Source organism: Alosa pseudoharengus, unplaced genomic scaffold, assembly GCF_046254945.1.
Source record: "Alosa pseudoharengus isolate Yale_2024_CS ecotype anadromous, Long Island Sound unplaced genomic scaffold, YU_APseudo_1.1 YU_APseudo_1.1_scf_21, whole genome shotgun sequence".
Taxonomy (NCBI): Eukaryota; Metazoa; Chordata; class Actinopteri; order Clupeiformes; family Clupeidae; genus Alosa; species Alosa pseudoharengus.
In genome coordinates, this window is record NW_027468674.1 from 21,036,186 (window position 1) to 21,063,174 (window position 26,989).

The 26,989-nt window shown below is 43.0% G+C and overlaps 1 protein-coding gene and 1 long non-coding RNA gene across 2 annotated transcripts in view; one reads left to right on the top strand and one right to left on the bottom strand.

Annotated features, from left to right (window-relative positions):
• Positions 1–26,989, bottom strand: pax2b (paired box 2b). The gene is made up of 11 exons (XM_076298936.1): positions 26,946–26,989; positions 25,410–25,586; positions 24,465–24,662; positions 20,787–20,866; positions 20,191–20,310; positions 15,862–15,870; positions 11,540–11,706; positions 8,371–8,485; positions 773–778; positions 219–305; positions 1–77 (listed from the first exon to the last, which is right to left on the bottom strand). Exons 1-11 carry the CDS (start codon positions 26,987–26,989, stop codon positions 1–3), a joined length of 1,080 nt encoding a protein of 359 aa, XP_076155051.1.
• The window catches only part of LOC143138485 (uncharacterized), a 62,662-nt gene continuing 50,743 nt past the window's right edge, over positions 15,071–26,989 (top strand). The window contains exons 1-2 of the long non-coding RNA XR_012990231.1: positions 15,071–15,116; positions 15,291–15,334. This is a non-coding gene — a long non-coding RNA (uncharacterized LOC143138485). The remainder of the gene's footprint in view (positions 15,117–15,290; positions 15,335–26,989) is intronic.

The window sequence follows — 26,989 nt, forward strand, 5'->3', positions numbered from 1 at the left end:
CTAGTGACGGTCATAGGCAGTGGCAGCAGTGGGAGGTGCGGAACCTCTTGATGCGGCACTATAATAATAAGGGGAACCTGAAAGTTAACAGGAGAAGAATGGACTGTTTGAAAAGACATTAGGCATGTAAGTGTACGTTCTTAACTTGTTAACCTCTGGGTTTAAAAAAAAAAAATTCTGACAATAACATTAATGCTATAAGACCATGAAATACTCACTTAGTAATGCTGGGTTGCTGAACCTCCAGGCCTCATTGTATGTTGTGTACTGTGGATGGCTGTAGGGGTTTCCCGAAAACTCGCTCCCTAGAATAAAAAAAATAGACGTATTAGTCTTTTTCGGCCATAGCTCAGTTTCCCACCAAAAGACTAGTGGAACTTGTCCAGGACGCCTAGTGTAGCGCATAACCCCAACCCCCCCCCACCCCACCCCACCCACACACACACCACCCCCAACAACCACACAACTTCCACGAGTATTGGAATAAAATTGATTTTACCACACAGATTTTACTTTACACACTCTTATTTGCTGAAGTCTGCTCGTGGTAGTGTCTGGTGTAAAATTCCAGTTGGGTTTTCACCCTCATGTGGGTTTTATCCTCTCCTCAGCTTTTTGTCTCATGGAATGCCATTGTGTCGGAAAGTAACTCAGGCCATGTCAGTTAGCGGTGCTGTTGGTCTAGGTGGTTTCTGTCTTTATGAGACAATAAAAGGTGGGATTTTATATGAAGCCGGTGAGGAATGGCTTCTGGTTTAACAGTGTTTGGGGCCTGTCACTAAATCTTAGGCGGCAGGGCGCAGATGAATGGGGAGCAACACAGTAAGGAAGCGCGAGAGGGATTATGAGGAATTTTCTAGTTCTGGACCCTTTTGACCAGTTCTTTCTGACCAATGAAAATGAAGGAAACCGTATTCCCCAAAAGGAGGGAGCTTTGTGTTTTGCTGCTCTACAGCAAAGCACACGACACAGAAAAAAAAATTGAAATCATATAATTGAGGTGTTGTTGCTTCTCTGTAGAATCGACCGTGAACTGTAACACTGCAACAGCTGGTAGGGAAGGGAGTGTGCCGTCTTTGAGACTCCAAGGCTACTTCATTCCCTTATCGGACGGCCAGAAACACACAGAGGGGTTAAGGGATACTGTTCATATGATGCCTTACAGTAAGTGTAAAGATCATTCGCTCGCTTGCTACAGGATAGTGCTTCGCCATGAGAAAGGGATGATGTTACGTCCCTTGTTGTGTGCAGTGGACGAAAAAAAAAAACACAAGCTCCAACCCACCCATACACACAAACAGACACATACACACACACACACAGATGATTGAGAAACACTATCCACGTCCCTCAGAGATGAGGGATTTAAATATTTACAGGCCTCCGATGGCTCCCAAGTTTGTTGACCCCTGACTATTTGCAGTGAACCTGAACTGCAGGTTAAGTACTGGGGGAACGGGATCCACTGGTGAGGGCAGGAGCCGTGCAGACCGGTGAGGTCCAGGCATGTTTATTGAACAGATGCGGAGATTACTCATGCAAACAAATAAGGGGCTGGGGGAATGAGACTAGGCACTTGGATGGAGAGGAACTGTGTAGACCAGAACATACTAACTAACATTCACCCACCCAATCCACTCAGTAATATTTGCACACAGATTGATCCAAGTCAGTGAGACATTGTCTTCATGCTCTATCATCTATGTTCTAAAGTAGCTCAGCTGTGAATGAAAATTATTTGTCTACATATCCACTTGCCAATGACACCCTGTTTTAGATTTTAAAAAGATAGGAAACAACATTTCAGGTTAACTATCCTTTCAAATTAAGTAAAGGTGGATGAATACAGATGACATCATCTTTCCTAAGTGCAGAGAGTGCTGTATCAGTTCATAAATATGAGCAGTGGCACATACCAGGAACCATTCCAGCAAGCGTTGATGTTGGGTAGCTGCCTTGGCCGGTGGGGGGTACGTGAGGGGGATACCCAGGTAGGGTTGTGTTGGCCATATCCCGACCTGTGGGCAAAAAAACAGACAGACAGTGGCGTTAGTTTTTTTTTTTTTTAAAGAAACTAATTTACAGCTTACTTAACCTGTTTTGAGGGGGGAAATTGTTAGTTGTGAATCACTTGATATAGCAAAGGCAATTACAAGTTTAGGTGAAGTTTCATTTATTTTGCCTACTCAGTTTTATTACACAAAATGTTATTATACTCCCTAGTAATGAAAAAGAAACTGTATCTAATTATACGTGTACACAGTAATTATTTGTTCATTTACTTAAACAAAACAAGGCTTTTGTGGCTTGTTAAGAAACTCTGAAAAAAAAAACAAAAAAAACAATGGTGTCCTTCAGTTTTCAGACTTGTTTAGTTTTTAAAAGTACTGACAAGAAATCAAAGGAAAAAACACATACAGGGCAATTTGTAAAATGTGCTGCAATATAGGCCCCAACACAATGGGTCCTGACCAAAGCAGAATGCTTTCACTTCCCATACATGTGGCAAAACCCAAACGCTGATTCATACAAGACCCCATTCACCCTGGCGTGGACCTCCGCATTCAACTCCGTAATTGGGGATGACGGTTGGCTATCCTAACTAGACACATGTAGCCCCTGCTAAGCCACTCTTTGGGAGGATGAGGCCCCTTGATGCATTGTTAGCAGTGAGGGACACTGTAATTTTTTTTGAGCGGGTGAAGAGGATTATGGAGGAATCAAACGCTAATGAGCAAGCTGATAGCAATAAGGCCTCATCATACTGCAAGACAAACTTTGGGTAAGCCTTCGGATAACACAGTAATACGCATTAAGCTTTTTAACCAAAAAGGTTTTTTTTTTTTAAATGCAAATAATGAGATGTTAGACATCAGAATGTAATATAATCGTTTTCAGTGACAAAATATGAATGCATAGAGTACACATTGTTTGTATAAAAATATAAATGTTCTAAATCCCAAAGGAAAAATAGTATGCTTTTGGTCAACCCTGCTATATATTTTTTCTATCACTTCATTTAATTTTATAGTACAGCACAAAATAAATGTATATGCAATCCAGAATTCAGTTTCCCATGAAATGCATTACTAAATATATTCGTATTCAAATTAGATTTTTTTGGTAGAGGAGGATCTCAAGTTTACGAGAATTGTTAGGCTTGAATTTTGTGCCCACGGGTGCTCTACATATTTGGTAACGGTCTTTGTCTGAGTCATAACACTAAGTAGTGCCAACTGGTCAAATTAGTCAGCTGTAGCCAAGTCAACACACAAAGGCAAGAGGGTATTGTGTGTGTGTGTGTGGGTAAATGTGTGTATATGTATGAGTGGCCGTGTGTGTCATGATAGAGGGGAGGAGACGGTTGAGGGGTCAGAGCATATGGACAGGAACACACAAACACACACACACACATACACACAGACACACACACCGGCTGAAGGCAGACAGACACAGAGCACATTGTTAGAGATATAGAGCCTGCAGGGTCTGCTTCCACAAGTACCTTAAAGCCTGATTTCTTAGTCGTCCATCAAGACCAGTTGTTTTACCTCACTTGAAGGGAAATCAACCTGCCAAATACACCTCTATCCACAGTCGCTCTAGCCATGCATATCTGTCAGGGTAAGTGGTGAGGTTTCACCTCAAGAGTCGCACACAAGGGGATAAACCTGCCTCTACATTTAAGGTCTTTTCTGCAAGTAGATAAAGAATGTTAAACATTTTATTACCTAAGAGCTTTTCTGGCCATTACGTTTGGATGGGGAAGTGGAAACATCACCTTGTACTATAAATCAGTCGAGAACACTTCACTGACAAAACATGATTTATGTAATAATTCCCCTCTGAGTGACAAACCGTGGTACTTAGTTAGCAATATTTCTATGTACAAAATCGTAGTTAGCCCATAATTGCTATGCCTGACATGTTATTTCCTTAAAAAATTATTAATAAACACGCAACAAAGCAGAACAATGAAAGAGACGTTGAGCACGGCTGCCTGTCCCCCTGTTTAAATCTCCTGGTGGAGGGAGAAACGCTTGGGAGAGCTCTCAGTAGTGCATGATAGCCTCATTAGCTGTCTCGGAGCCTGTGTTGTTTTACAGCCGAGATGGGTGTGGAGAGAATCCTCATTAAAGTAAAAAAGGGACTTCTTTAGATCGGCTGCTTCACTGACAGCCCCCTGTTGGATTTAACACTGAGTGAATCTTTAGCGGTGTGTGCATGCACACACACATACACACACACACATACAGAGAGGGACGACCATACATAATTGTTTGTTTTTTGAAATAACGTGATTATATATTCACTAGTAAAATATCAAGTACCTGAGGAGGTTACATACTTTGAAAGACCACTCAGTTGCTGTCAAATCCTGCACACAGAATTTCTTTGCGTAGTCCCCATTTTAAACCCATGTGCAGTAAGCCTCCATATGCACTTAAGAGCAGAGGGTACCTGACCCCAGTGATAGCTCCATGATCACTAAACACTGAAGCCACTAAGCTACGAGTGTTTACTTACAACTGAGCAAGACAAGTTTGCTACCTCCTGCCAACAAACCTGTCAGCCTTTAATTATCATGGTGAGAGACAAACAGGTCTCTTTATTTTTCTCTCTCTCTCTTTCTCGACCCGTCTGTCTCTTTCAGTCCCTCACTTTCCTGTCACAGCAGATGGAGGGACCTAGAAAGCTGTTTACCTCAGAACTAGCCTCGTAGTGCTAGCCAGGGGGAGAGTGAGAGAGAGAGAGGAAAAACTCGGCAGGAATGTGGCCCTCTCCTATGGATGACCTTCCTCTCCGCTGGCAGTGGGAAACAAAGTCATCAGCAAACGACTCTTTTGCTGCGCCGTGCATTAAATTCACCACGACAGGGACACCTTAGTGTTCACAACGCCTCCGACTGAAGTCTTTTGACCCCCATTTTCTATATTCGGAACGTGGCCATTTATCACCGGCCCAAAAACCACTTCACCCTAATTAATTACAACTTAGCAAAAGGATGTTTGGAGAGCCAAATTGCCGTAATTCCCCCAACACCCCGGTGAAAGTCATTCATTATCAAATGTGTGCTCAAAGGTTAGTTTGCTTTTGTGAAGACAAAATAAGCATTAATTTTGGAGCCTAAGCACACAGGCTCCCCCGTGGCCGTAACAGACAAGTGGCTCTGTCAAACTGCCACTCGTTTCGCATGGTGCTTCAGAGTTTTTTTTGGGGTTTTTTTTCCTGATAAAGCAAGAGTACACATCTACAATTCTCATTTGTCACCTCAGTGTTTCATGCTCAACTTGGCAATGGTAATACAACTTGTGTATCAAACGATCAACTCCGCAAGATGCAACACTCAGAAGGGGAAATCCCTGGTCTTAAGCAGCAGATGAAGCATCGGTCTATGATCATATCAACAAACCCAACAGTGTGGTTCCTCTATCAAGTTCCTATGCCAGAGCACCCACCAGGTTGCCTCGTAGAAGAGCACAGATTACACTGCATCTGTCATCTCCTGAAAGTTCACCCAGTCCCCTTGTTCACACACACAGGACAGCCATCACTCCTCAAACTCCCTCTGACCCTGGCATCACTTCTCGTTTGCCCGCCACCACCAACAGCATAAAAGAGTTGAGTTAATGGGTCAGCGAGATGGAATTGAACATTTTTGAATGAGAAATCCATCAAAATACCACAATTCTTCTGGTGCGAATAAAGCAATGGCTTGACAATGGGCCTTATCCCATCACCTCCCATTCAGGAGAAGCCTTTTGGTATGCTTTGCATTTGGAGGGGGAGTGCAATTGAGCTATTTAATTGTATATGAGCTATTTAATGTAATATACTATTATTAGGGCTGAAAAAGGGAGCTGGCTTCTATGGAAGGCGGCTGGCTGAATTTCGATGATGTGCTCAATGCCTTAAATCCCGCTCCCAATTGAGCTGCCTCTTCGTAGGTACTTTTGAGCACTAATAGGATAAGCAAAGGACACAAAAGATTTCTATCTTTTAGGCATTACACCATGAGTGCAAGAGAGAAATTCCAATCTCTTCTGGCAATGAAGAGTCCATGAATCATTCATTTTTAATAGATTATGCAAATTCCAGGACATAAAATCAACAAGATCAATAACGGCGGGTGTTTTTAATTGGCGCTCGAAAACATTTTAAGGATGAGCATAATCTCCACTTCGCGCAACCCCCCCGTAAAGGCGCTATTAATTTGAAATTGGATCTCGGCCTAAACGCAGAAGATAATTTAGCACCCTTTGCTTGGCTTGAAGTCCTATCTGCGGGGTTTATCATACGCCTGTAAACTATAATACCAGCCATTACCGCAACCCCAAACGCTACACCTGATTAAAACGCATTGAGGTTATTAGCGCAGGCAGTCACTGGGGGAACATCAAGCCGGTGAAATAACCCACTCAAAGCAGAACAAACTAGAGTATATCTCGATGTGAGTGTGATGTAAAAATCATCCTGGAGGGTTCAGTCTAGCGTTAACGAAAATAGTGGCTCTTTTTCTCCTTCCCACTCTCCCTATCATCTCAATGACTTTTTTTCCCTCTCTTGATAATCCATCCGAGGAGAAACTTTCTCTCAAATCGCCAGGGACTCACTCTACTGCACTTGCCCCCGCACATGATTATGTTCAAAATTACATTTCCACAAAAAAAGAATAGTTGGGATAGGAGATAATCAAAACAAACATAGAATTAACAAACACATATTTGAATGCAAAAAAAACAAAACACACCTGTCAGATAAGCTAGAAACATTTTGGCGAGGCTGCCAAGAGGAGAGACTGGTGCCTCTCAAGATAGGCCTCACTCACTCACTCACTCACTCACACACACACACACGTGTTTTCTCGGCGTGCAATGTGTGTTTTCCCTAATGCTTTCATATACGCTTCAGCCTGGGTCTGTCAGGTCTGAGGAGGGCCTCCAGCTGGGGTGAAATGCATCCCCTGGCCTATCGCAGGTGCAAACAAAGCCCGCTTCCCCTCTCCCTTTCTCCCCTTCCTCCGCCCAGGTGCCCTGCTCACACAAGCGGCCTCCCCGCACAAAGGACAAACACACACCTTTCTTCTCACGAGGCCTGGCTTACAACGGATATCTACCTCCCACATATTAATGAGAGAAAGACCCCTATTCTTTTCCAGTAGAGAGAGAGAGAGAGAGAGTGAGTGAAGGGGAGAGGAGAGAGAGAGGTAGAGAATGGAGAGGAGAAACAGCATAGGATGGAGTTAGGGGATGGAGATAGAAACACAAGGAGAGGCCGAAAGAAAGAGAGAGGGGCCATAGTCGAACGGAAAGAGAGAAAAGGAGAAGAGAGATAGACTAAGAGAGATTGAGAGAGAGACGGAGATAACATAAAAAGAACAGACAGAAAAGAGAAGGGGAAGAAAATAGAGAGCAAAACAGTGAAGAAAGGGGAAGTCAGGAAGGACAGGAGAAAGATTGGCAGAGTAGACAAGCAAGGGGAGAGAGAGCACAGAGGAGTGTGAGGGAGGAGAGGAGAAGCCTCTTGCCATTTTCAATCATCCTGACCTCCTCCTCCACCACCACCTTCTCCTCCCACCAGCAGAATCCATTGCCTTTGATGGCAGCTGCATAATTATATGAATTTTAATAAAAGCTCCGTATATTAATCTCAGGCCTGACAGTAATCGTAAACTATCAGTAAACTTAACCTTCTTCTAGGTAATAACAGTGGCAACAATGAAACAATATTTCAATTAGCGAGGCAGTCATTAATTATGACAGGCACATGAGCACAGGAACACAGCAAGGATGTGCATGTGTGTATGTGAAAGAGAGGGAGAGGGAGAGACAGAGAGAGAGGGAAAGACAGAGGAGGCAACGAAAGAGAGAGGGACGAGAGAGCGGGTAAAAAAGAAAACCACCGGCTCAGTGAGCAGACTGCAGATCCGGAAGTCAAACATACTTGTTCTCCGACTTGAGCCAATGAACACTTCTAAATCTGGGACTCTATGATACTCTATGCCCATATGCGCCAATTTATGTCGTTGGAAAAGTACTTAGGACTCAGTGACCCCTCTCACGCTTAGGTACGTTAAGGAATAGTAGTGGTTCACTTTTTCGACCGGTGGAGCTTTCATTTTGAGTCTCCTTCCTGAGCCGAGAGGAAAACAGTATGGAGGGCAAAAGCTTTTCACCACCTTTTCAGCTCAGAGTCAAGACTTAGGAAAAGGAAAATAAAAATAATTCACAATTGTTCCATATGATGTGGTTTTATTTTTTTTTATTTCTGACTTTTTGTTTCCAAATGCCATAATTAGACAGTGTGTAATGTCCCTTAGCTGAATCTGTGGCTTGGGAACATGGGGGGAGTTAGAGCACTCGATCTTACCTACAGGGTAGCTTTGTGACACACTCGGCCCCAGTTCGGCATTGGCGTTGGAGGACAAGCTTGGCTTCACGTCGTCCAGTCCAGCGTTCAGTGTCGGTAGGGAGTATTCATTCGCCTAAAGAGAAAAAAAGGAGAATACAAAATGAAAACACTAGAACTTTTTTTTTTTAGGTTTCTTTTTTGTTCCATCAAAAAAAGCAGCATCTCTGTGAATCTCTCTGTCTGTATCGTTCATTCCTCTCTCTCTCTCTTTCTCTCTGTGGGTTGTTGGGTGCTAAAAGTGTGAGAATGTGTGTGTGATCGCTGCGCGGAGCGGCAGGGGGACAGTTGAAGCATATCATGAATGTATTTGGGGTATTGTCTGAGAGGAAGTGGGGTTCTGAGCGCAGAGAAAAGCCAAGGCGTCAGCTGGCCCTTTGTTCCTGACTGCAGTCATCCCCCTGATCAGCCAAGTGAGGAAGCAGCACTGGCGCTTTGTTACACACTACACACACACACACACACACACACAATCACACACAATGTAGCCAACATTTACCTCCCTTTCTTTTAACCACACAATCCAAGCCAGCAGCAAAAAGCTTTGGCTTTTCAACCCTACTGTTCCTTTACTGAAGTTTTACATTCAGTGGTTGATACCACACAAATACTGTGCGGTTTTCTTTTAGCACTATAACTTTGTTATATTCCAGCCTTGTATGGTTCTTTTATTTTTTGTTACTGGTAGATAAATGCTAAGTCCCTAATCTGATCTCAGTCCACCTTATGGCGAGGGTTGCGTTTGCTTAGCATTTTCTCCTTGTTACTGGAGAGATGGAAACGCGTCATGGCGTTAATGGTAGATGTAATCTTTTTTTCCCCCTGCTCTTTTAATGAGATGTGACTTCCGGAGTATGTCTGTTGACAAAGCTTGTCCTAAGCCTTCTCCCTCTGTGTGTATTTGTGTGTCTTCTCTTTCTCTCTCTCTCTCTCTCTCTCTCTCTCACACTCTCACACACACTCACACACACACACACACACACACACACACACAGAGGAACACACAGTGCCTCTGTGGGCCGTGGTCCCACAGGGGAAGCCTGTGACCCTAGCCTTGTCTGCCTCTATTACAGATAAACTCTAATTGTCTGCTACAACTGTTCCTTGGCACAATTGCGGATGTTTTCCTCTTTTCTTGAAAGCCTCAGACGCAGAACGGGCGTTTTATCATGCAGATAAAGCCAGAGGAAGGGAAAACAACTGAATGGGGTGAGGGGTGTGTGTGTGTGTGTGTGTGGGGGGGGGGGGGTTGAAAAGGATGACCAAATGGCTAGCATAAGTGTGGGAGGAGTGATTCCATTGAGTTTTGCATCTCCAAAATGGCTATTTAATGCCCCCAACAGAAGCCAGACGTTGGCTAATAGGACTGCGTCTTTAGCGATGGGGTTGAGAAGATAAAAAAATAAAAAAAAAGAGAAGACGAGGGATCCTCAAAAGAGGGGAAAATGGTCTGACTAATATTGCATTAAATTAAAACTGATTTTTCTGGACTCGTCTAACCTCCTTTTTTTCCTGCCTCACACATTTTTTTCTCCTTTCCTCTCATACGCACCCCCCCCCCCCCCCATTTTAAAAAACCCTACCTCAATTCACCACTCCCCATTTTTTCAATAGTCGCTCTCTCTCTCTCTCCCTCGCTCTTTGTGATTGCAAGTCATTTCCAATTCGTTTTGGTATTGATCTTGCAGTAGAAATCAGTTTGGTAATTAGCTGCAAATTAGGCCTTCTTCTGGAGGTGAGGCCTGTCCCCCTGATTTATCACCAGCGTAATTCGCCACGATCGCAGAGAAATTAAAATGAACTCAATTAGGGCGATTGCTCTGGCTTTATGGCACCCACTTGTAGTTCCAAGGGAGAAATTAATAGTTGCTTGTTGTTTAATAGTCAAATGAAAGTAAATAAAGGTTATCCATTGTAATAAGTCCAAAGCTTTTAATCACAAGGTTGGACCAAGCTAGGTTTTTCACATTGTTGTTTTGTAGTGCTGTGGGGATTTGAGAAGGTCTCTTAATTTTTTTCTAAATGATGATGGATAGAAGGTGTTGGCTAGCTTAATGTCACATGGAACTGGTTGGCTGGTGAAAATGGCTTGTGGCTTTGTGTTATAAATCTGCCATGCAGATTAGGAGCAGCCAGACAGCGGAAAGCACCCTGAATTAACAATGGTGTTGTAGAAATATGACTCTAAACTGCGCCCTTACAACACAGAGAAGAAAAACACCACACTCTCTAGCTGAATTACACAACAAAAGCTTGTAATGAAACAAACCACCACTGATAGTAATTCTTTAAATGTTGCCTCTCTCCTCCTCTCTCTCTTTCTTCCCCTCTCTCTATGCTATTCTCAATTACAGTGTTCCAGGGAATGTTTTTTTTTTTATTTCCATCACAAAATCAATAATATGTGGGATATTTTTTCTCTCTATCTCCCAGAGATCCCTGCAGTGTTGTGCAGGCGCTTTTTATAATGCTGTGCAATTACTGTTAAACCATCTCTGCTCCTTTCTACAGCGTTTGACATTCAGCCATTTCTTTACAGCAGAGGCCTGTGATCTGAATTGCAGTGGTATGCCGTAGCAAGTCCCTGGGCCCCAAAGGATTACATGCAGTAATATAACCCTCTCTGCCTAGGTGCTAAAGGAGCAGGGCGAAGTGAGTGTATTAATGCTCACTCAGGTCCTTTAATATAAATGATTTTCTGTGCTGAGGGTGCATGTCAAGAGCTTCTGTTACTTAAAATGGGAGCAAACTAATTCATGAGACAATATCAATGGACTGATGGTAACTAATGTTTTATGTCCCATTAAACATGCATGTGTACACACACACACACACACACACATACACAGTCCCCAGATAATTTACTTAACTTGACTGGTTTGGTTCTATGGCACTTCGAGCAAAAACAGATCCTAAATTAGCCATTCACTTGTGTCTTTAATCTAGCTGACTTTTCATTCTGACTACACAAAAGCACCTGCTAAATTATTAAACAAAATGTACAGTAAATACAGCTTAATGTGGAGCAACCGACTTTTTTTCTCCCCATAAATACACACATGCACACACATAAACACACACACAAATATACACAGCACCAACTAAAAGAAACAGAAGAAAGTATAGTTACCTGCTCAGGCTTGATGTGTTCCGAGGTCTGGAAGACGTCAGGGTAGGCCGGCCGCTCGAAGACCCGGTCCAGAGCCTCTAGCTGCTGCTGCGTGAAGGCGTCGGCGCGCAGGTGCTTCCGCAAGCTCTCCACACTACCCTGAGAATCACTGTTTGGGCCAGAGCCATCTGAGCCATCTACAGGGGACAGGAGAGAGAGAGCAACATGCTGTTTCCAAATCTGAGAGGGGGCGACCAGCGTGGAAGTACCGCGTGAAGCGTGAGATTCGCTCACGTACACTCTCTCACTCTTTCTATATATGGCAACTGAACCACATAGCTCTGCCTCTCACTTACTCTCTCTCTCTCTCTCTCTCTCTCTCTCCCTTTTCTCTGTCTACTTCTCTCTCTCTCTCTCTTTCTCTCCGTCCTGGGCCAGGTTTCCCAAGAACATTGCAAGCCTAAATAGTTCTCACAATGCATCTTAACAATTTAGGAGCGTTTCCAGAAAATAAGTTACTTAAGTTGTACTTAACACTCCTAGATTTACGTGCTCTTAGATTTATGTGTTAAGTGCTACTGAACAGCAGGGCACAGACTGTAAATTCATGTTACATGTTTGTTTGGGAAATGCGCATTAAAAATTAATCAACGTTCCTTGAATCACTCTTAGAGAACATTCAAAACCACTAGGATTCATAGCTATTGGGAAACCCGGCCCTGGTCATTATTGGCGTAGGCCTTAGCATAGATAGCATAGATGCAGTGTAAATGCAACCGCGGAACCGTAATGGCTGCTGCAGTGAGTCGGCTAGAGCCCCAATGGCGGACGGACGGTGGGCCAGCCTCCTGCTGCATTAGCCACATCATGAAGTGAGAGGCTGGGCGGTAATTGATGGATTACCGTCAGCGCGAGGCTATACTTGTAAGGAGAGGCCATGCGTTTTAATGAAAGTGGTGGCGATAGCGCTAGCAGCGGTCGCAGTATCACTGGCAGCAGCAAACCGCCAGACAGCAAATGAGTGGTGATCGCAATGGCCATTTCAATCCTGGGTGAAACACTCGTTTTTTTTTTCTCCCCTGCTTGTTTGTTTTCTTTTTTTTTTTTTTACCCCACTCATTCTTCCCCGGGAGGGAGCGTGTGTGTGTGAGAGAATGGGAACACTGTTACATTACACTGTGTTTAAAAAGAAGGGCTAAGAAAGAGAAAAAAATCCGGGGGAAGGAAATTGTGGTTTAAAACCAATGATTTTTTTTTTTATTCCTGGAGTGCCACCTCTTTTTTCTTCTCTCTCTCCTTCTCTCTCTCTATTTGTGTGTGTGTGTGTGTGTGTGTGGGGGGGGGGGGGGGGGTGCTTGGGATGCCTGGGTGCCTGCCCCCTTCTCGTGTTCAATCATTTCCCTGCGAGGCTCTCTCCAAACAGGCGCGGGCGCGTGTGGTCCCCTGCTCTCCCTTCCTCCCTCCCCAACTCCCCCTGACCTCATTACGCTGCCGCCGGCCGGGAGAGGGATGTCTTCGCTTTTCCCTTTTGTCACTTTGTGTGCGCGGCGCGTTAACCCCCACCCCCCGCTCCCCCCTCCCCACCACCAACGCCACCTCCCTTTTCCTTCCCCAATCCCCACCAAACCACAGAGGCAAGAGAGAGACTTGTGTGTGTGGTTTTGGGATGGAGGGGGGAGTGTGTATGTGTGTGTGTGTGTGTGTGTGGGGGGGGGGGGGGTTGAGGCTGGGGACTCGTTCCTTCTCATCTCCCCTCCACGTCTCCTTCCCGAGTCTCAGCTCCCCGGCGAATCTGTCATTCTAAATTTGCGGCAGATTATGTCCTCTCCTCTGCGATGGGGTTAGAGGGGGGTGGTGGGATGGTGGTGGTGGGAGCCTGGGTGATGTATGATATGCACGGCCCCTATTGATTGCCTGATCTGGTGAAGAGGAGGGGAGCCGAAATGAACTTGAAATGAACATCATGCCTCAACTCATTGTGCGTATAATACTTCGCTTAATCCCACATTTTTCTCTGCCACGGAATTCAATTGATCAATCATGTCTCGCTGATGGTACCATTTCAGGGCCGTTATTGCCTCTGCGTCCCCTCCGCCTGACCTTTTTTTCTGCAGGGGCTGGGACCGCCGAGAGAGGATGAACCTGACTCCCATGATGAACAAAATGGATCTGGAACCCCCTACAGAAGGGGTCGGTGTGTGTGTGTGTGTCTGTGTGTGTGTGTGGGTGTCTGTGTGTGTGTGCGTGCGTGTGTGCATGTGCGTGCTTGTGTGCATGTGCGCGTGCTTGTGTGTGTGTATTGGCTTGTGTTAAAGGGAGACTGTGTGTGTGTGTGTGTGTGTATGGGAGAGTAAATGGATAGAATTACATTGCATCTCTGACATTCTGCCGTGCTGGTGACAAATATTAGAGTGTAGCGGGTTACAGATATTGTATATGAAATACTATTACAATGCAAGCTGTTTGAATATAATGCAATTTCATTTTATGTAACAACAAAGCACCGGGAACATTTTTTAGTCCCCTTTTTTTCTGACATGTATTTGAACAGGCATCTTCTCTGGACAGCCCCCTTGGGGTCTTTTCATAACACTGCCTGTTGTTGCTGCTTTATCAAACTCAATTGTTCTCTTTGGTGCCGGCGTAAATAGAGCCATTAATTACTTTGCATCTGTGGAGTTGGGTATCAAACCTGATCAATAATCTTACGTTTGCCATTAACTGTGCTGGAACATGTACTCCCCACACAAAAGAAAGCCGTCTGTTTTGTTCCAAGACATATACTGTAGGCTTATTCTTTGAATTTCAACCTTTGTTGATGTGTTTGTAGGTTTTATAATATTTTCCGTGAAATATTGCATACAATCCTAATGAATTCTATCTGTCAAGCAAGCTCAAGTAAGTTTATATCTCATTGAGATTTCTTGAGAAATCTTTCAAAAACACACTTCCTCAAGTCACATTTTCATCTGTGTGCCATTTTAAAATCAAGAAACCCCAAAATAAACAAAACCTTCAACCATTAAAATGCCATTACATAAGCGGTCCCAGAAGGCCTCACACTCTTAGCCACCCGTGGGCTATGGCCACAGCCCTGAGTGTTGGTGAATGCCTGCCTATCTCAGTCCTGCGGTGGTCCTGGTGTGATTTTATTGATCGATGACACAGTTGAGTGTATTCATTTTGACATGGCTCTGTATTAACACTCGGGTAACGAGGGACCAGACTCCATCAGATCGGATAACCAGCTCTATAAAAGTGGCTTCTCTCTGCGGGTTGGGCACCGGGAGGTCACGACCCCTTACAGGAGATTGAGTTGACGCTATACGGTACTGGAGGGAAAGGGGTGGGAGGGTGAGGGGTGGCCCTGACCACTCTACCTGTGAAGCTCGCCCAAAATAGAACACTAAAATGAACAGGCAGGAGAATTGATTATGAAGGAAAAAGATTTATACATTTTTAAGAAAAAAGGACACTAAACTGTATTATCTAATAATGGCTTTTGAGGTAAATGCCCTTGGCAAGATATGTGCTCTATATTTTACTTGCCCCTCCAGGTTTGACACCTAGACAAAGGGGAAAAGCACCTACATTCAAGGTAAGCAATTTTTGTTTGAAATGTATACTTTTCATTAATGGTTTGGATATGCATTGTCCTTTTTGTACAATGCATCTTTTGACTGGGATTTTTCTCCTTTTGAACAAAGGAGCTGTGCAAACAGTACATAAAGTAGAGCACAATTGTATTTTGACTAGTCTAATGTATTAACAGATGAACAGAGATGGAGGACTCCGCAATGAAGCATGATCACTGAGGTATGCATTCTTGAACGATTATCCTTCATTCCAATGGCAGTGAACTACAATAAGCGTAAATCAAACATTACTAGTGGGGAGGAGGTCCCATCCCCCCTAGCTCAGCTCTGTATATGTACGCCACACAAACACACACACACACACACACACACACACACACACACACACACACACACACTTATGAATCACAACCATCTAGTCTCTTGGCGCCTGTCTGGGCTTACTGTGGAAAAATCTCAGTATATATCAAGTCCCTGGTGTGGGAAATAGGGGTGGCAAATCAGTGGGTATTGTGTTGGCAGAAGAAAAGCGACCGACGCTATTCATTTCCTGTATGGCTCCTGTATATTTGGGGATTCATTCATTTAACTTAGCCTGGTAATGGCTGGCAGGAGATTGTGAATGACAACAGATTTCAGTATGGCTGCTGCTTCTGTTGTTTTTGTCCTGGCTGGCGCTTACTGTTTCCTTGATGGCTTTTCTATAGGAGGCTAAGTATGATTATCCAGGATTATTGTGTTGTTCACCTCTTATGCCTTGGCAGTATGAGAGAATGACCTTTTTTTTTTATTCATGGGAGCCATCTCCATCTCTTCCGTATCAATATTACTGTACGTAGATTTCAGTCATTACAACTGAACATGAAATTGGATTTAACTGGAGTGAAATCCAGTTAGCCACCCAGATGTGTCGCCAAAAACAGTCCTTGCAGATATCATTAGACATCTGTAGCCAAAGACATGTTACTTACAGTAAATACTTAAGCTCATAACTTGGACCTTGCAGCCGATAGACACCTGTGAAATATCTTAAATGTGGCAAAGCAAGTGGTCATATATAACGAATTCATCCATAACAAGAAAATACGTTAGCACTTATTTAAGAGCTCAAGATTCCATCTGGGCTGTCTGCTGATTTGGTACAGGGAGACAGAATGCCTTCAAACGGTTTATGTAACACTTAATTTTTTTAATTTTCTAAGACCCCCCCCCTCAAAAATTCTCATGGTGTCCCTACAGGTACTGTCGTCATCCATCAGTCTCAAATAATTGGTTTGTCTGTGGCCCCGGTGCTACCAGTTGTATCTCATCATCTCATAGATAGAGGCTGAAGCCTGGACCCTCAAGCTATTTCTTTTGTCTTTCTAACGGCCTGCCTATTCGTGAGCGGCGAAGGGGCGAAGGGGTGGGGGGGTGGGGGGGTGGAATAGGGTTGAAGGCTGGAGGAGCTGATGCTGTTGCCGGTGGGTGATGGTGGTGGGCTGGGGGTGGTTGCTGGTTGGATGTTAATTTGTGAAGTAATAGCTTTCCTCAGCGGAATTGCAAATTCTCTTAAATGTCACTACGAGCGGACAGTGCTGGTCACCTCCAGACGCAGTTTAAGGGGGAGGGCCATCCTTTTCCCCCCTCCTTTCTCCTCGTGTCTCTCTTACTCTCCTTCTCTCTCTCTCTCTCTCTCTCTCTCTCTCTCCCCCCCCCCCTTCCAACAATGGCTGCCAAGTGTAACGTGCTACTTTTAATTTGCAGTAACACATGACAGTGGCAGATTAATGGCTCTTATGACACCTGTGTCCCTGAAGCGTCTCGCGCCGAGCCCCAGTGTACATAACACGTGTCACACTACATTATCGCCACGCCGCTCGCGTAATGGGGGACCTTTTTTAAGGGCACGGCTGACTGCTGACTTCGGAACTTACTGTAAGAGCCGACCATCGCCTTGGCAAAGAGCCACGCTGTCGCAAAAAAAAAAAAAACCTAAAACAAATACCTGACAATGCCCAAGCCATCCATTATCCTGCTGTTGGTCATGGCAGCGCAAAGCTCATCTTTTGCCAGGTTTGTTTTGCTTTATTTTCTCTCTCTCTCTCTCTTTCTCATTCTCTCTCTCATTCTCTCTCTCTCACTCTCTCTCTCGGAGCATATAAAGCTGTGAGTTTGGTAGGGGGGTAAGGGTGAGTGTCTGTGTTAAGGGTGATGGCACTCTGTGAGATCTAGTGAGGAGAGTCCTGGGTAACCACACAGGACAGACATTTAGTCCTGACATTGAGTACAACACACAGCTGCATCACGATCAGATGATGGGTAAATGTGTAAATAACACACCACTTTGGCTAAGTTTGGCGTTTATTCCCAGAATGTAGATATGAGGCCATAGTAAGGAAAATGAAGATATTTTATACAATACTTTAAAACTCACCACAATTATTTAAAAAAATGGTCCTGAGTGGCTACTCAGAGGAAAAACTCTAACCTAATATCACAACACTATTAAGCACAACCACTAACTCTTCACTCTGCCTTTCTGAGCCACTTCTTCTATTTATAATGCCAATAATCTTCAACTGTTCCATATTATTCATGCAAAACCATCTTAGCACCTTTAAGGAAAGAAGATCGATGTCTAACACACAGCATTTTGCACTGCACATCTTGGATGAAGGAGCACTATGGCATCCTCCACAAATGATGGCAGATATGATACTCCATGCTATTTTTGCCGAACCCTAGCTGGAGGGGAGACATTGTTTTTAAAGCACCTCTTGATGGGGGCGCATGTGACCGTGGCCTGAGGTTTTATCTCTTTCTCAGATGAACTATCTTCCACCCCTGGTTCCAGGTGGGTACAGTCTGACTGTGGCCGACGAGAGGGGTATATAAAAACCACAGACGACCCCCCCCCCCCCCCCACCAAATCCCCCCCCTCTATACGCCCCCCCCCCCCCCCACCACCACCACCACCACTACCACCACTCACAGTACTATTCTCCCCCTGCACCCCCCCAACGCCATCCTCCTGCCCTCTCACAGAACAGGCCAAGCACTTAAATCACTGAAATGGCTCCACATCAGAGGGATCATTTGAGACCGAAAGGGGCAGAAAAGAGCGAGTGAGTGAGCGAGTGAGTGAGAGAAAAAGAGAGAGAGAGAGAGAGAAGAAAAAAGCCCACAGAAACATGGTCTGTCAGTGAGAGGAGAGCGAGTCTCTCACAGATATAATTCTGCTGAATGTCCTCCAGAGCACCTCCATGCCCTTGCCGGTGCCCGTGTGATGCGCCTTCTGTCACTGAATGACTGAGCCTATAACTGTCTCTAATCACGGAGAAGGCGCACTGTGGAGTGCCGGAATGTCTGTCTCTGGGAACGGAACGTGCAAGCAATGCAGCACATCACAAGACGTGCAATGGCCCTGTGTGGCTTTTTTTTCTCTCTCTTTTTTTGTGGCTTCTAGTGAATGCATGTGCTCCTGCGCCATGCTGCTTTTTTACATCGTCGCCGGGGTAATGTCTCCCGATGCATCATAAGTCATCAACCCCCCGCGCGCGCCGGCAAAGTGCATCAATTCTGGCGCTACGTGGAAGCCTCACATCTCCGACAGATCTATTGCATGGCCACCCACCGAACAAAAGGAAAAAGGTTCACATACCCCATTGCTATGGTGTTTCCAACTTGGGTCAGACTGGTCTTTGAGGCCCTTTTACTGTTTAATATCTAATTTGCTTTAGCAGAAATGTATTGAGTGTCAAATAAATACATTACATCAGCTAAACACCCAAGCTATTTCAAATCCTCTCTGTCCATGAATGTAATCCAACAGAAACTAAATATGCATCAATGCATGCATTGCTCTTGTAGAAACAGGCCTATTTCAATCCAGTGCTACCTTGCTCCAATTTGGCAGCAGGATTCGCTATGATGATGTAGATTACCTCCAACGACAAGAGGGAACTGCAGGGCTCTGCCTCAGCCCAGCTTGTGATGACGGCCTAAATCATCTCCAACACACACAAAACAACCCCCCACCTCCCCACTAAATCCATCGTCTGCCACAGCACCTGCTCAGTCTCCTTTTTCCACAGGAGAGCTGTAGATTTAGCATCATTTAAAAAGTAAAGGGGGAAAAAAATAGGGATCTGTGATTACGACGTCAATTATCAATAAAAAAAAGAACCGGAATCCAAATGCATTCTAATGCATCCTAAATGCCTAAAAAACAGAAAGGCGAAGAGAAGAGAAGAAAAGTCGGAGAAGAGAAGAGAAGAGAAGAAAAGGAGATAAGGCAGAGAGAAGAGAAGAGAAGAGGACAAGGCAGAGAGAAGAGAAGAGGACAAGGCAGAGAGAAGAGAAGAGAAGAAAAGGAGATAAGGCAGAGAGAAGAGAAGAGAAGAGGACAAGGTCCTTGACTTGAAATGTCTGCTATTGCTTCGGTGCTGCTTTGACTGACCTGGGTGGTTGGCTGCATCATCTTGACATGTAATTATCTTAGCCAGCTTAATCACTTCAGAAAAGATTAATTGCTGAAGACAACAGTGGAGGTCATGTCTTCAAATCAAAAGACTCTCTTTCTTCCTCCCAACTCGTACAAACCAACCAAACACGCTGAATATTTATGCGAGTTCATTTGCCACCAGTAATGCTTGCAATCATGGCAAGAATGTTGAGAAGCTCAGCTTTAAGGATAAAGACATCTTGTAGTCTCATGTGTAACAAAACTGGGATGGTCACTGGCGTATTGTCCTCCAAATGCTGGCCAAACATTTTCAATTGTTGAGACATAAAGGCTTGTCATATAAAAGACAGCACCTAATCTCTCCTATACTTATACATTTGGTTTATTATTGTTGTGACATACAAGTTAAGAAAAGAAAAGCATTGCTCAAAATCAGCAACTACTAACTCCCATCTTGATTTAAAAAATGAGTCAGAAAAACCTCTTAAAAGGACTCAAGGTTTTTAAAAACAGTATCCAGTCCTTTCTTGCCCATAATACCACACAGCACAGTGGAGCCCTCTCAACCAAGGAGATGTGTTTTTTTTTTTTTTAAAGTAAAGAGAAAAAAAAGAAATTGCCTCCCTTACCCTCATCTCGTTTCCTCTTTTCTCCATTTGAGCGGGGAATACCCAGAATGCCGTTGATGGAGTAGGACCCCACTGGGTCATTGGAAGCACTAGACACAGGCGGGGAGGCTGTACTTGGAACTGAGAGAAGGGGGGAGCTTGTGTTACTGAACAAAGAATCACTCAGAGCACTGCAATAGTTATTCTTTGTGTGGACTTTCTAAGGTGGCGATGAACTGACAAAGGTAAATTAACTGGGTACAGTCTGGCCCATATGCATAAAGGTAAGGTCAGTTAAGGTCAACTTAAGGTTGAGCATACAAGAAACTCTCATGGGCATATGCTGTTTAGTTTATATGTATATTTAAAGGAAACAAATCAAATTACAGTAACAAAACTTTTTATTTACACTCATCTTGTTGTGTCTTAGTAGCAACATGTAAACCTATACCACAAATGTCTGAAATGGAGCCATTTTAAAGATGCAACACATTTTATAATCTGGCGTTGTTGAAAAATTGTTGGATTATATTGTATGTGTAGACTGTGTGTATATATATATATATATATATATATATATATATATATATATATATATCTATATCAAAAAATCTTACCTATGGTGTGCCCTGGAGCAGAGAGGGATGTTCCATCTGGGGAGGGGTGGAAAGGCTGCTGGACTTTAGTCCGAATGATCCTGCGATGTGAACAGAGCTTGGTTAACAAAAAAAGAAAGGATTTGGATGTATGTCTACTTTCGTCTAACCGAAAAAAAAGAGAAAGAAAGAAATCCCATGTTTTGTTGCTGGCCACTCAAGCCAAAATAATCGTCAGACAGACAGAACTGAAGTGGGGTATGTGTGTGTTAGAGCGAGGGAAAGTGGAAAGTTCTGTCTGCCACTGTGTGGACCCAATCAAACGAGACTCTGAGATATAGAGATATATAGATACATGTGATAGAGTCACTGGGCCTTTAAAGGTAAGATATAAAGTAAAGTCTTCATTGCACTTTTGGTCTGGGTGATCTTGCAAACAAAGCATGAAATCACATCAATTCACCTCAATGATCGGCTTCACTGCTTCTACCTGGGCCACACTAATCAGCCTCTCTCTCTCTCTCTCCCTCTCTCTCTCTCTCTCACTCCTGCCTTTGGTTCAGGTTTAGTAAGGTGTTGGGGTCTCCTAGCTCCCGGGCCTGTTGGATCAAATAGGTCCTGTAGAACCAACAGCCTCTTGTGCTAGTGCAGATGAGGCCATATTGATCAGTGCTGGCGGATAAAAAGTTGTGGATTAGTCACAGGCAAACGGATGCAAATAGAAAGCTATAAATTATATGTGACAGGAAAGCGATAGTTCCTTATTGCCTTGCACAAGCTTACGCCAGCATTAGATTCCTTTAATCTGAGTGGCACTCGGGGAAAAAAGGGGAGCTGTCACCATAATTTGTAAACTTAAGAGCAATTCATCACACGTGACACCAAGCCGTTTTGGAACCGACGTGTGAAAGTGGTTGAAGGGGTCTACAGCATGTGTACAATGCCTATGTTCTGGCAGCTGAATTACTTAAAAAACACTTTCGACCCGATTTGCGTAATATAATGTAATATGTACACACACATTGTATAACGCTGTACGTCAAGTTTAGAGTTAGAGTTCAGTGTTATCCTACTATGGATTCAGGAGGGTATTGATTGTAATGATTCTAAACACATTGGCTCGGTGAGTTAAAGTGCAATGTTTGTGTTGCAGTCATCAAATTTCAAAGGGCAAATGTGTATTCATTATAATTATTGTGCTATTGATATTGGAGGGAAAGGAAGACAAGCCTGGGGAATTGTCCAAACTGTCCTCGGGGCAAACCATCAAAAACAGCACACGCGTTTAGTGCAGTGGCCACCTATCAATATTTTATTCAAATCTTTTCTCTTTCTCCGCTCTCTATAACAGTTACTTGACCCCCTGACTTTTGGAGAGTGACATAAATCCAGAGACTTTATTTGGAATCCATGTTCTTGATATTGAATAAGCAATTTGGATGGGTGAATTAATGACTTTGCTGTTGTTGAAAATCCCCTCAAGAAATATTAAAATTGCTTTACATCAGAATCAATAGTATTGAGTTCCTTTGGGGACTCTTTTTTTATGTCTCCTGGCTGGGGCTGCTGTTACTTGTTGGCAAATTCCTCTCACCAGTCCAGACGCCCAGGACAACTGCATCTCTGTAACATTTAATAATGCATGCGGGCGAAAAGTGTTTAAAGCTAGAACATCCTCCTTTGTCAGCAGTCGCCAGGTCAGTTTTCAGAACACATAAAACCTGTGAGCGAGTGGGTGTGGATCTTTTTGTTGAGAGCTATATGTGGTGGGAAATAAATGGCCCCTTGTGTACTGTGTCTACTGTGCCTAGAAAAAAGAAAGAAATCGGGTAAATAAGGTGTCCCAGTGTTTATTTTTTTGTTGGATACTTTTAGCCATTTTTTTGGTGAAAGAAGCTCCATTACTTGTGCTGTGTGATTTTTGGACACTACTGAAGAGAAACTTTGTCGTGCAAACACCACACAGAAGAAAGACTCATTATGCTACAAAAAAGATTATATGAACAAAAGATTCTGTATTTGGCAATTCAGAAAATATTATTTTTAATATGATCATTGACTATAAAATGACTATGAGATATATTAAAATCTTATGATGTTCAAAACATTTTATGGAAAAAAAAATCAGTCCCATTCAATTGTAAATATTACTATTTGAATGTAATAGGCAAGTAAATCAAAATTTGTATACAAAGACTAGTAAACGCTAGAAATGCTGAGTTACTTTAAATTCATTCTACACCATGTCAATTCAATCATAAGCCCACTTTGCGTCAGTGCTCCCTAAATTACGGAAAGGCCCTGGACTAAAAGGGTTAATCTAGCACCATCCGTTCCCAAATGCCCTCTTCACTGTCAAATATGTTCAGAGTGTCTGATGAAAGGAAACCCAAAATACTATAGCTATATCATCTCCTCGTAACAGAATTATATTTCTTTGTATTCACATTTCAATTTATTACATAAACAAAGAACGCATAGTGTTCAATTTCAAAAACGGCTGGTGAGAATTTAATTAAATGCTGAGTTTGCTGGGCCTCTTTAATGATATTAATGTATATTTTGAATTTATCTCATACATGTGTTTGAGCCCGCTCAAATAGGCCTTTTTAGGCGACCACGGGGGCATGAAATGAATTTTTTTCAGCCTCTTTCTCCCCCCTTTTCTTATGTGAAGCGGCCCGTGCTCATTAAAATGTAATGCTTATTCTGACTGTGTGGAAGACTGCCTCTTAACCAAAGTTCATCGCCTGCGTTCTCGGCCAGGAGGGGTGGGTATGAGTGTGTCTGGTGGGTGAATGGATAGGGGGGTTGCTCTTTCTTTCTCTCTCGTCTATGTCCCTCGCCCCACCTATTGGCATTCTTCATCAAGCACCTTGTTTGCGCATCCCCGTAAAGAGGTGGCTTGCTTATTGGACAGCAGGTATGGCAGCACACTTGTCACGGTTAAATGGCCCGCGTTTGCGCGCTGCGTTATAAATTCAATTTAATCGTTTCATCAGTTGTAAGGCCGGACGACTTACAATTTTGACGACTCACAACTGAGAAAAAAATACAGCACACGAAGCATGGGTTTGAAAGTCTTTGACAAGTGGACACACAGCCTGTAGGCTACTTAAACATATTAACTGTCCATTTCACAAAGGAATACCTATGATTCTCTAAGGGATTAAACTGAGGCTTTGTTTAAATTTTATAGTCTACCTTTACAAAGATTATGTCTCTCACGATACCTTAAAAGACCAGACATCTCTCTTCAGATGTTCTCTTTGTGAGTCTGGTTATCACATTAATTTGAGCCCAATCTAATGCAGATCTGGTATTGAACGACTGTGCTGCTCCGCACTTCCCAAAGCCACGGAATCTGGTCACCGGCTATTGATCGATTTTTAACCAGACAGATGTGCTTTTGGTGGTCCCAGACCAAGATATACCGCTGATTGTTGTGGGAGTTGCGCACTGAAAGGATTAAATTGCGATACTGAGACCACCCTCAGCGAAGTAGTTGAGGATCTCCATGACATGTATGCATTTCTATATTAACCTTCCTACTTCTTCAAACAACATGTAGTCTAGCTTAGACATCACACATTTTTATTATAGGCTACTTAAATTAGTTTGAAAAATCTATCAAAAATATCTGCGCCACCACGTTGTTTTTTGGTTCATCCCAGCTGAAGATACGATAAAAGTTCCTACCTGTTAATTGATGAAACGCTTGGAACGGTGTCGTTGTCGCAGACGCCCTCAGCTAACAGTCTATCCCTGATCTCCCAAGCGAACATGGTAGGATTTTGCCTCTTGTAGTCGGCGATTTTATCCACAACCTTTGGAGTAGCAACCTTTGGCTTCGATCCGCCAATAACTCCCGGTTTGATGCTGCCCGTCTCGTAGTATCTGCAACAACATACCGCGAGGCAATCAGGACATTCGCCAACACAATATTTGCTTATAGGTATTCTGTTTCACGGTTACTGTGAAAAGTAAAACATCAAATTATGACGAATAGTTGCGAATGGAATGTAGGCCTACTTCAGGAATTAATCTTCACACTGACAGCCTACAATGTTTTGCTATTCAGACGGTCAAAGCCACTCATAATTGCTGAATAGCCTTGTAAATCAAAGGGAATGTATATATATTTCATTTAAACAATGATAAGCATGCATTCAATAAGTACAACATTCATGCTAACATTAAACTCTTCGTTTTGACATTCCAAGTGCATAAACAATGTACCTTATCAAGTCCTTTTGATAGCTGAAAAATATTTCAAGAAAATTCAAATGTCTTACTGACATGAATTCTGCACATATCTTTTGTGTATGTAGCCTATAGGGTGTTGGCTTTGCTATTTACATATGAAATGTTTATTTGACAACCTAACTTTATGCTCCGTTCACATTTCACATGGTATAACTGGAGCATTAAGTGATGTGTTTGGGGACGTCAAGCTAATTGATATTGTTGGCGCACTGGCCTATCGCTCTTATTTTGTTGTTGTTTCAGGCATCTTTATTGCCTATTATTACTGTTTCATGAGTGTGGGCTGTCACCGTGTTTCCCCCTTTAATATGCGTTTGAGTGGGATGACTGTCCTAGGATATCCGGTTTAAGGCTCCACGCACTTGTTTGCTCTCTTACCTGCCTAAGATTTTGCTGACGCAGCCGTGACTGACCCGTAGTTGTCTGGAGATGTCACAGGGTCGTACTCCTTGATGCGCCAGCTCCACGATCCTCTGCCTCACCACGTCGGGAAGGGGTCTGCCGTTCACAAACACCCCACCTAGCTGGTTCACACCCCCATGCCCTATATGGGAGTCAACAATGCAGAAAAAAATAGCATAAATATACATACATGGTGTAATGTTATGGAGCTAAACACCCATCTTTAATTCTATGCCATGGCGCATTAAAAACCTGCGTAATTTTCATAATAAGATGTAGTTATGGAAGTTGTGTATGATATTACAGCCACCAGCAGTTTTACAACATGCGTTACACAGTGGTGTGATGATACACCGTGGGTAAAACTGGTCAATGTATTACAGACTTCTAACCAATGATATTGCGAAACAAGCCGCTCTGCACTGGTGTATATAACGCGTTATGCATATATACACTGCGTATAGTAAAACCCAGAAATGTGGCAAAGGCGAAATTCAGCCGTCTTTGTTATAGCCTATGGCTGCACTTTACGCAATGTAGCCTGCATTGTTGAACTGCAAAAGTAAACAATTCATTCTCTAATAGGCCAAAACATTCTCTATGACAATCTAGCCTACACTCAAAATAAGACCCTAATTCTCACCATAGTTTAAAACTCAACCTAGTGTATATAGGAGCACTCTGCATTATTAGCTCTTGGTGCTTTTCCCCTACCAAACTCGTATAACACTTGGTTCTAATTTTGGTGTAGGCTACGCAGTATTTTTATTCTGCAAGTCAACATCGGCTATTAAATTACAGGCTCATTCATTGTCTTTGTTCAGTTATGATAAATAATTTAAAAGACCTTTGATTACTCATATTACATATTATTCAGTACAGGAAGAATAATTAAATTATTTAAACATGTGACTATGTGACCTGTAAAATAATATCAAATCTGCCTGCAATGCTTTTGCCTCTCTGTTTGACTGTTTATTTGGTCAATGAAGATATTAGGCTATTCGCCAAAATCAATGTATTAATTAATTAATGTAATTATTTGAATTTATAACTTAATGTTTATCCATGAGGAATTGTTTATCATATCCTATGTGGTTTCACATGTAGGCATTAATAAAGGCATTTCGTATTTTTTGAGGGAATTACATAGTCAAATGAGTTGCCTATTAGGTGCATTTTTTATGTAAACAGACGCCAGTGCGGGAAAAATATTTCCATCTTTTTGCATATTTCTTTTTCAAATTCACCAGTCACAGAAATTTCACCAAATCTTCTCTTACATGATCGGCATCTTGTAAGATACCACGCGTTTTGTCAAGGCTATAGTGCTACATTGAAGTTCATGCATGGATTCGTCGGATTAGTTTTGTTTGTGTTGTCTTTAGGTGTTTATTGTATGTCAGCATCTAGGGATATTATCAATGAATGTAACCAACAAAGACACTGAATAATCTGTGATAGAACAAAAATATATTTTGGCTACGTTTTACCATACTCCCTTGATACTTACGGTGCATCGCTGAGAAGGGGTCTGCTTTGCAGTGAATATCCAT

Bases quoted from the DNA above. Each gene is read 5' to 3' on its own strand.
- pax2b (XM_076298936.1), bottom strand. From the start codon at position 26,989: ATGGATATTCACTGCAAAGCAGACCCCTTCTCAGCGATGCACCG. The intron at 25,587-26,945 runs TAAGTATCAAGG...CTGCATTGTTGA, and splicing joins CCCTTCTCAGCGATGCACCG to CTCCCATATAGGGCATGGGG. The intron at 78-218 runs GTGAGTATTTCA...GTTAACTTTCAG, and splicing joins CAGCAACCCAGCATTACTAA to GTTCCCCTTATTATTATAGT.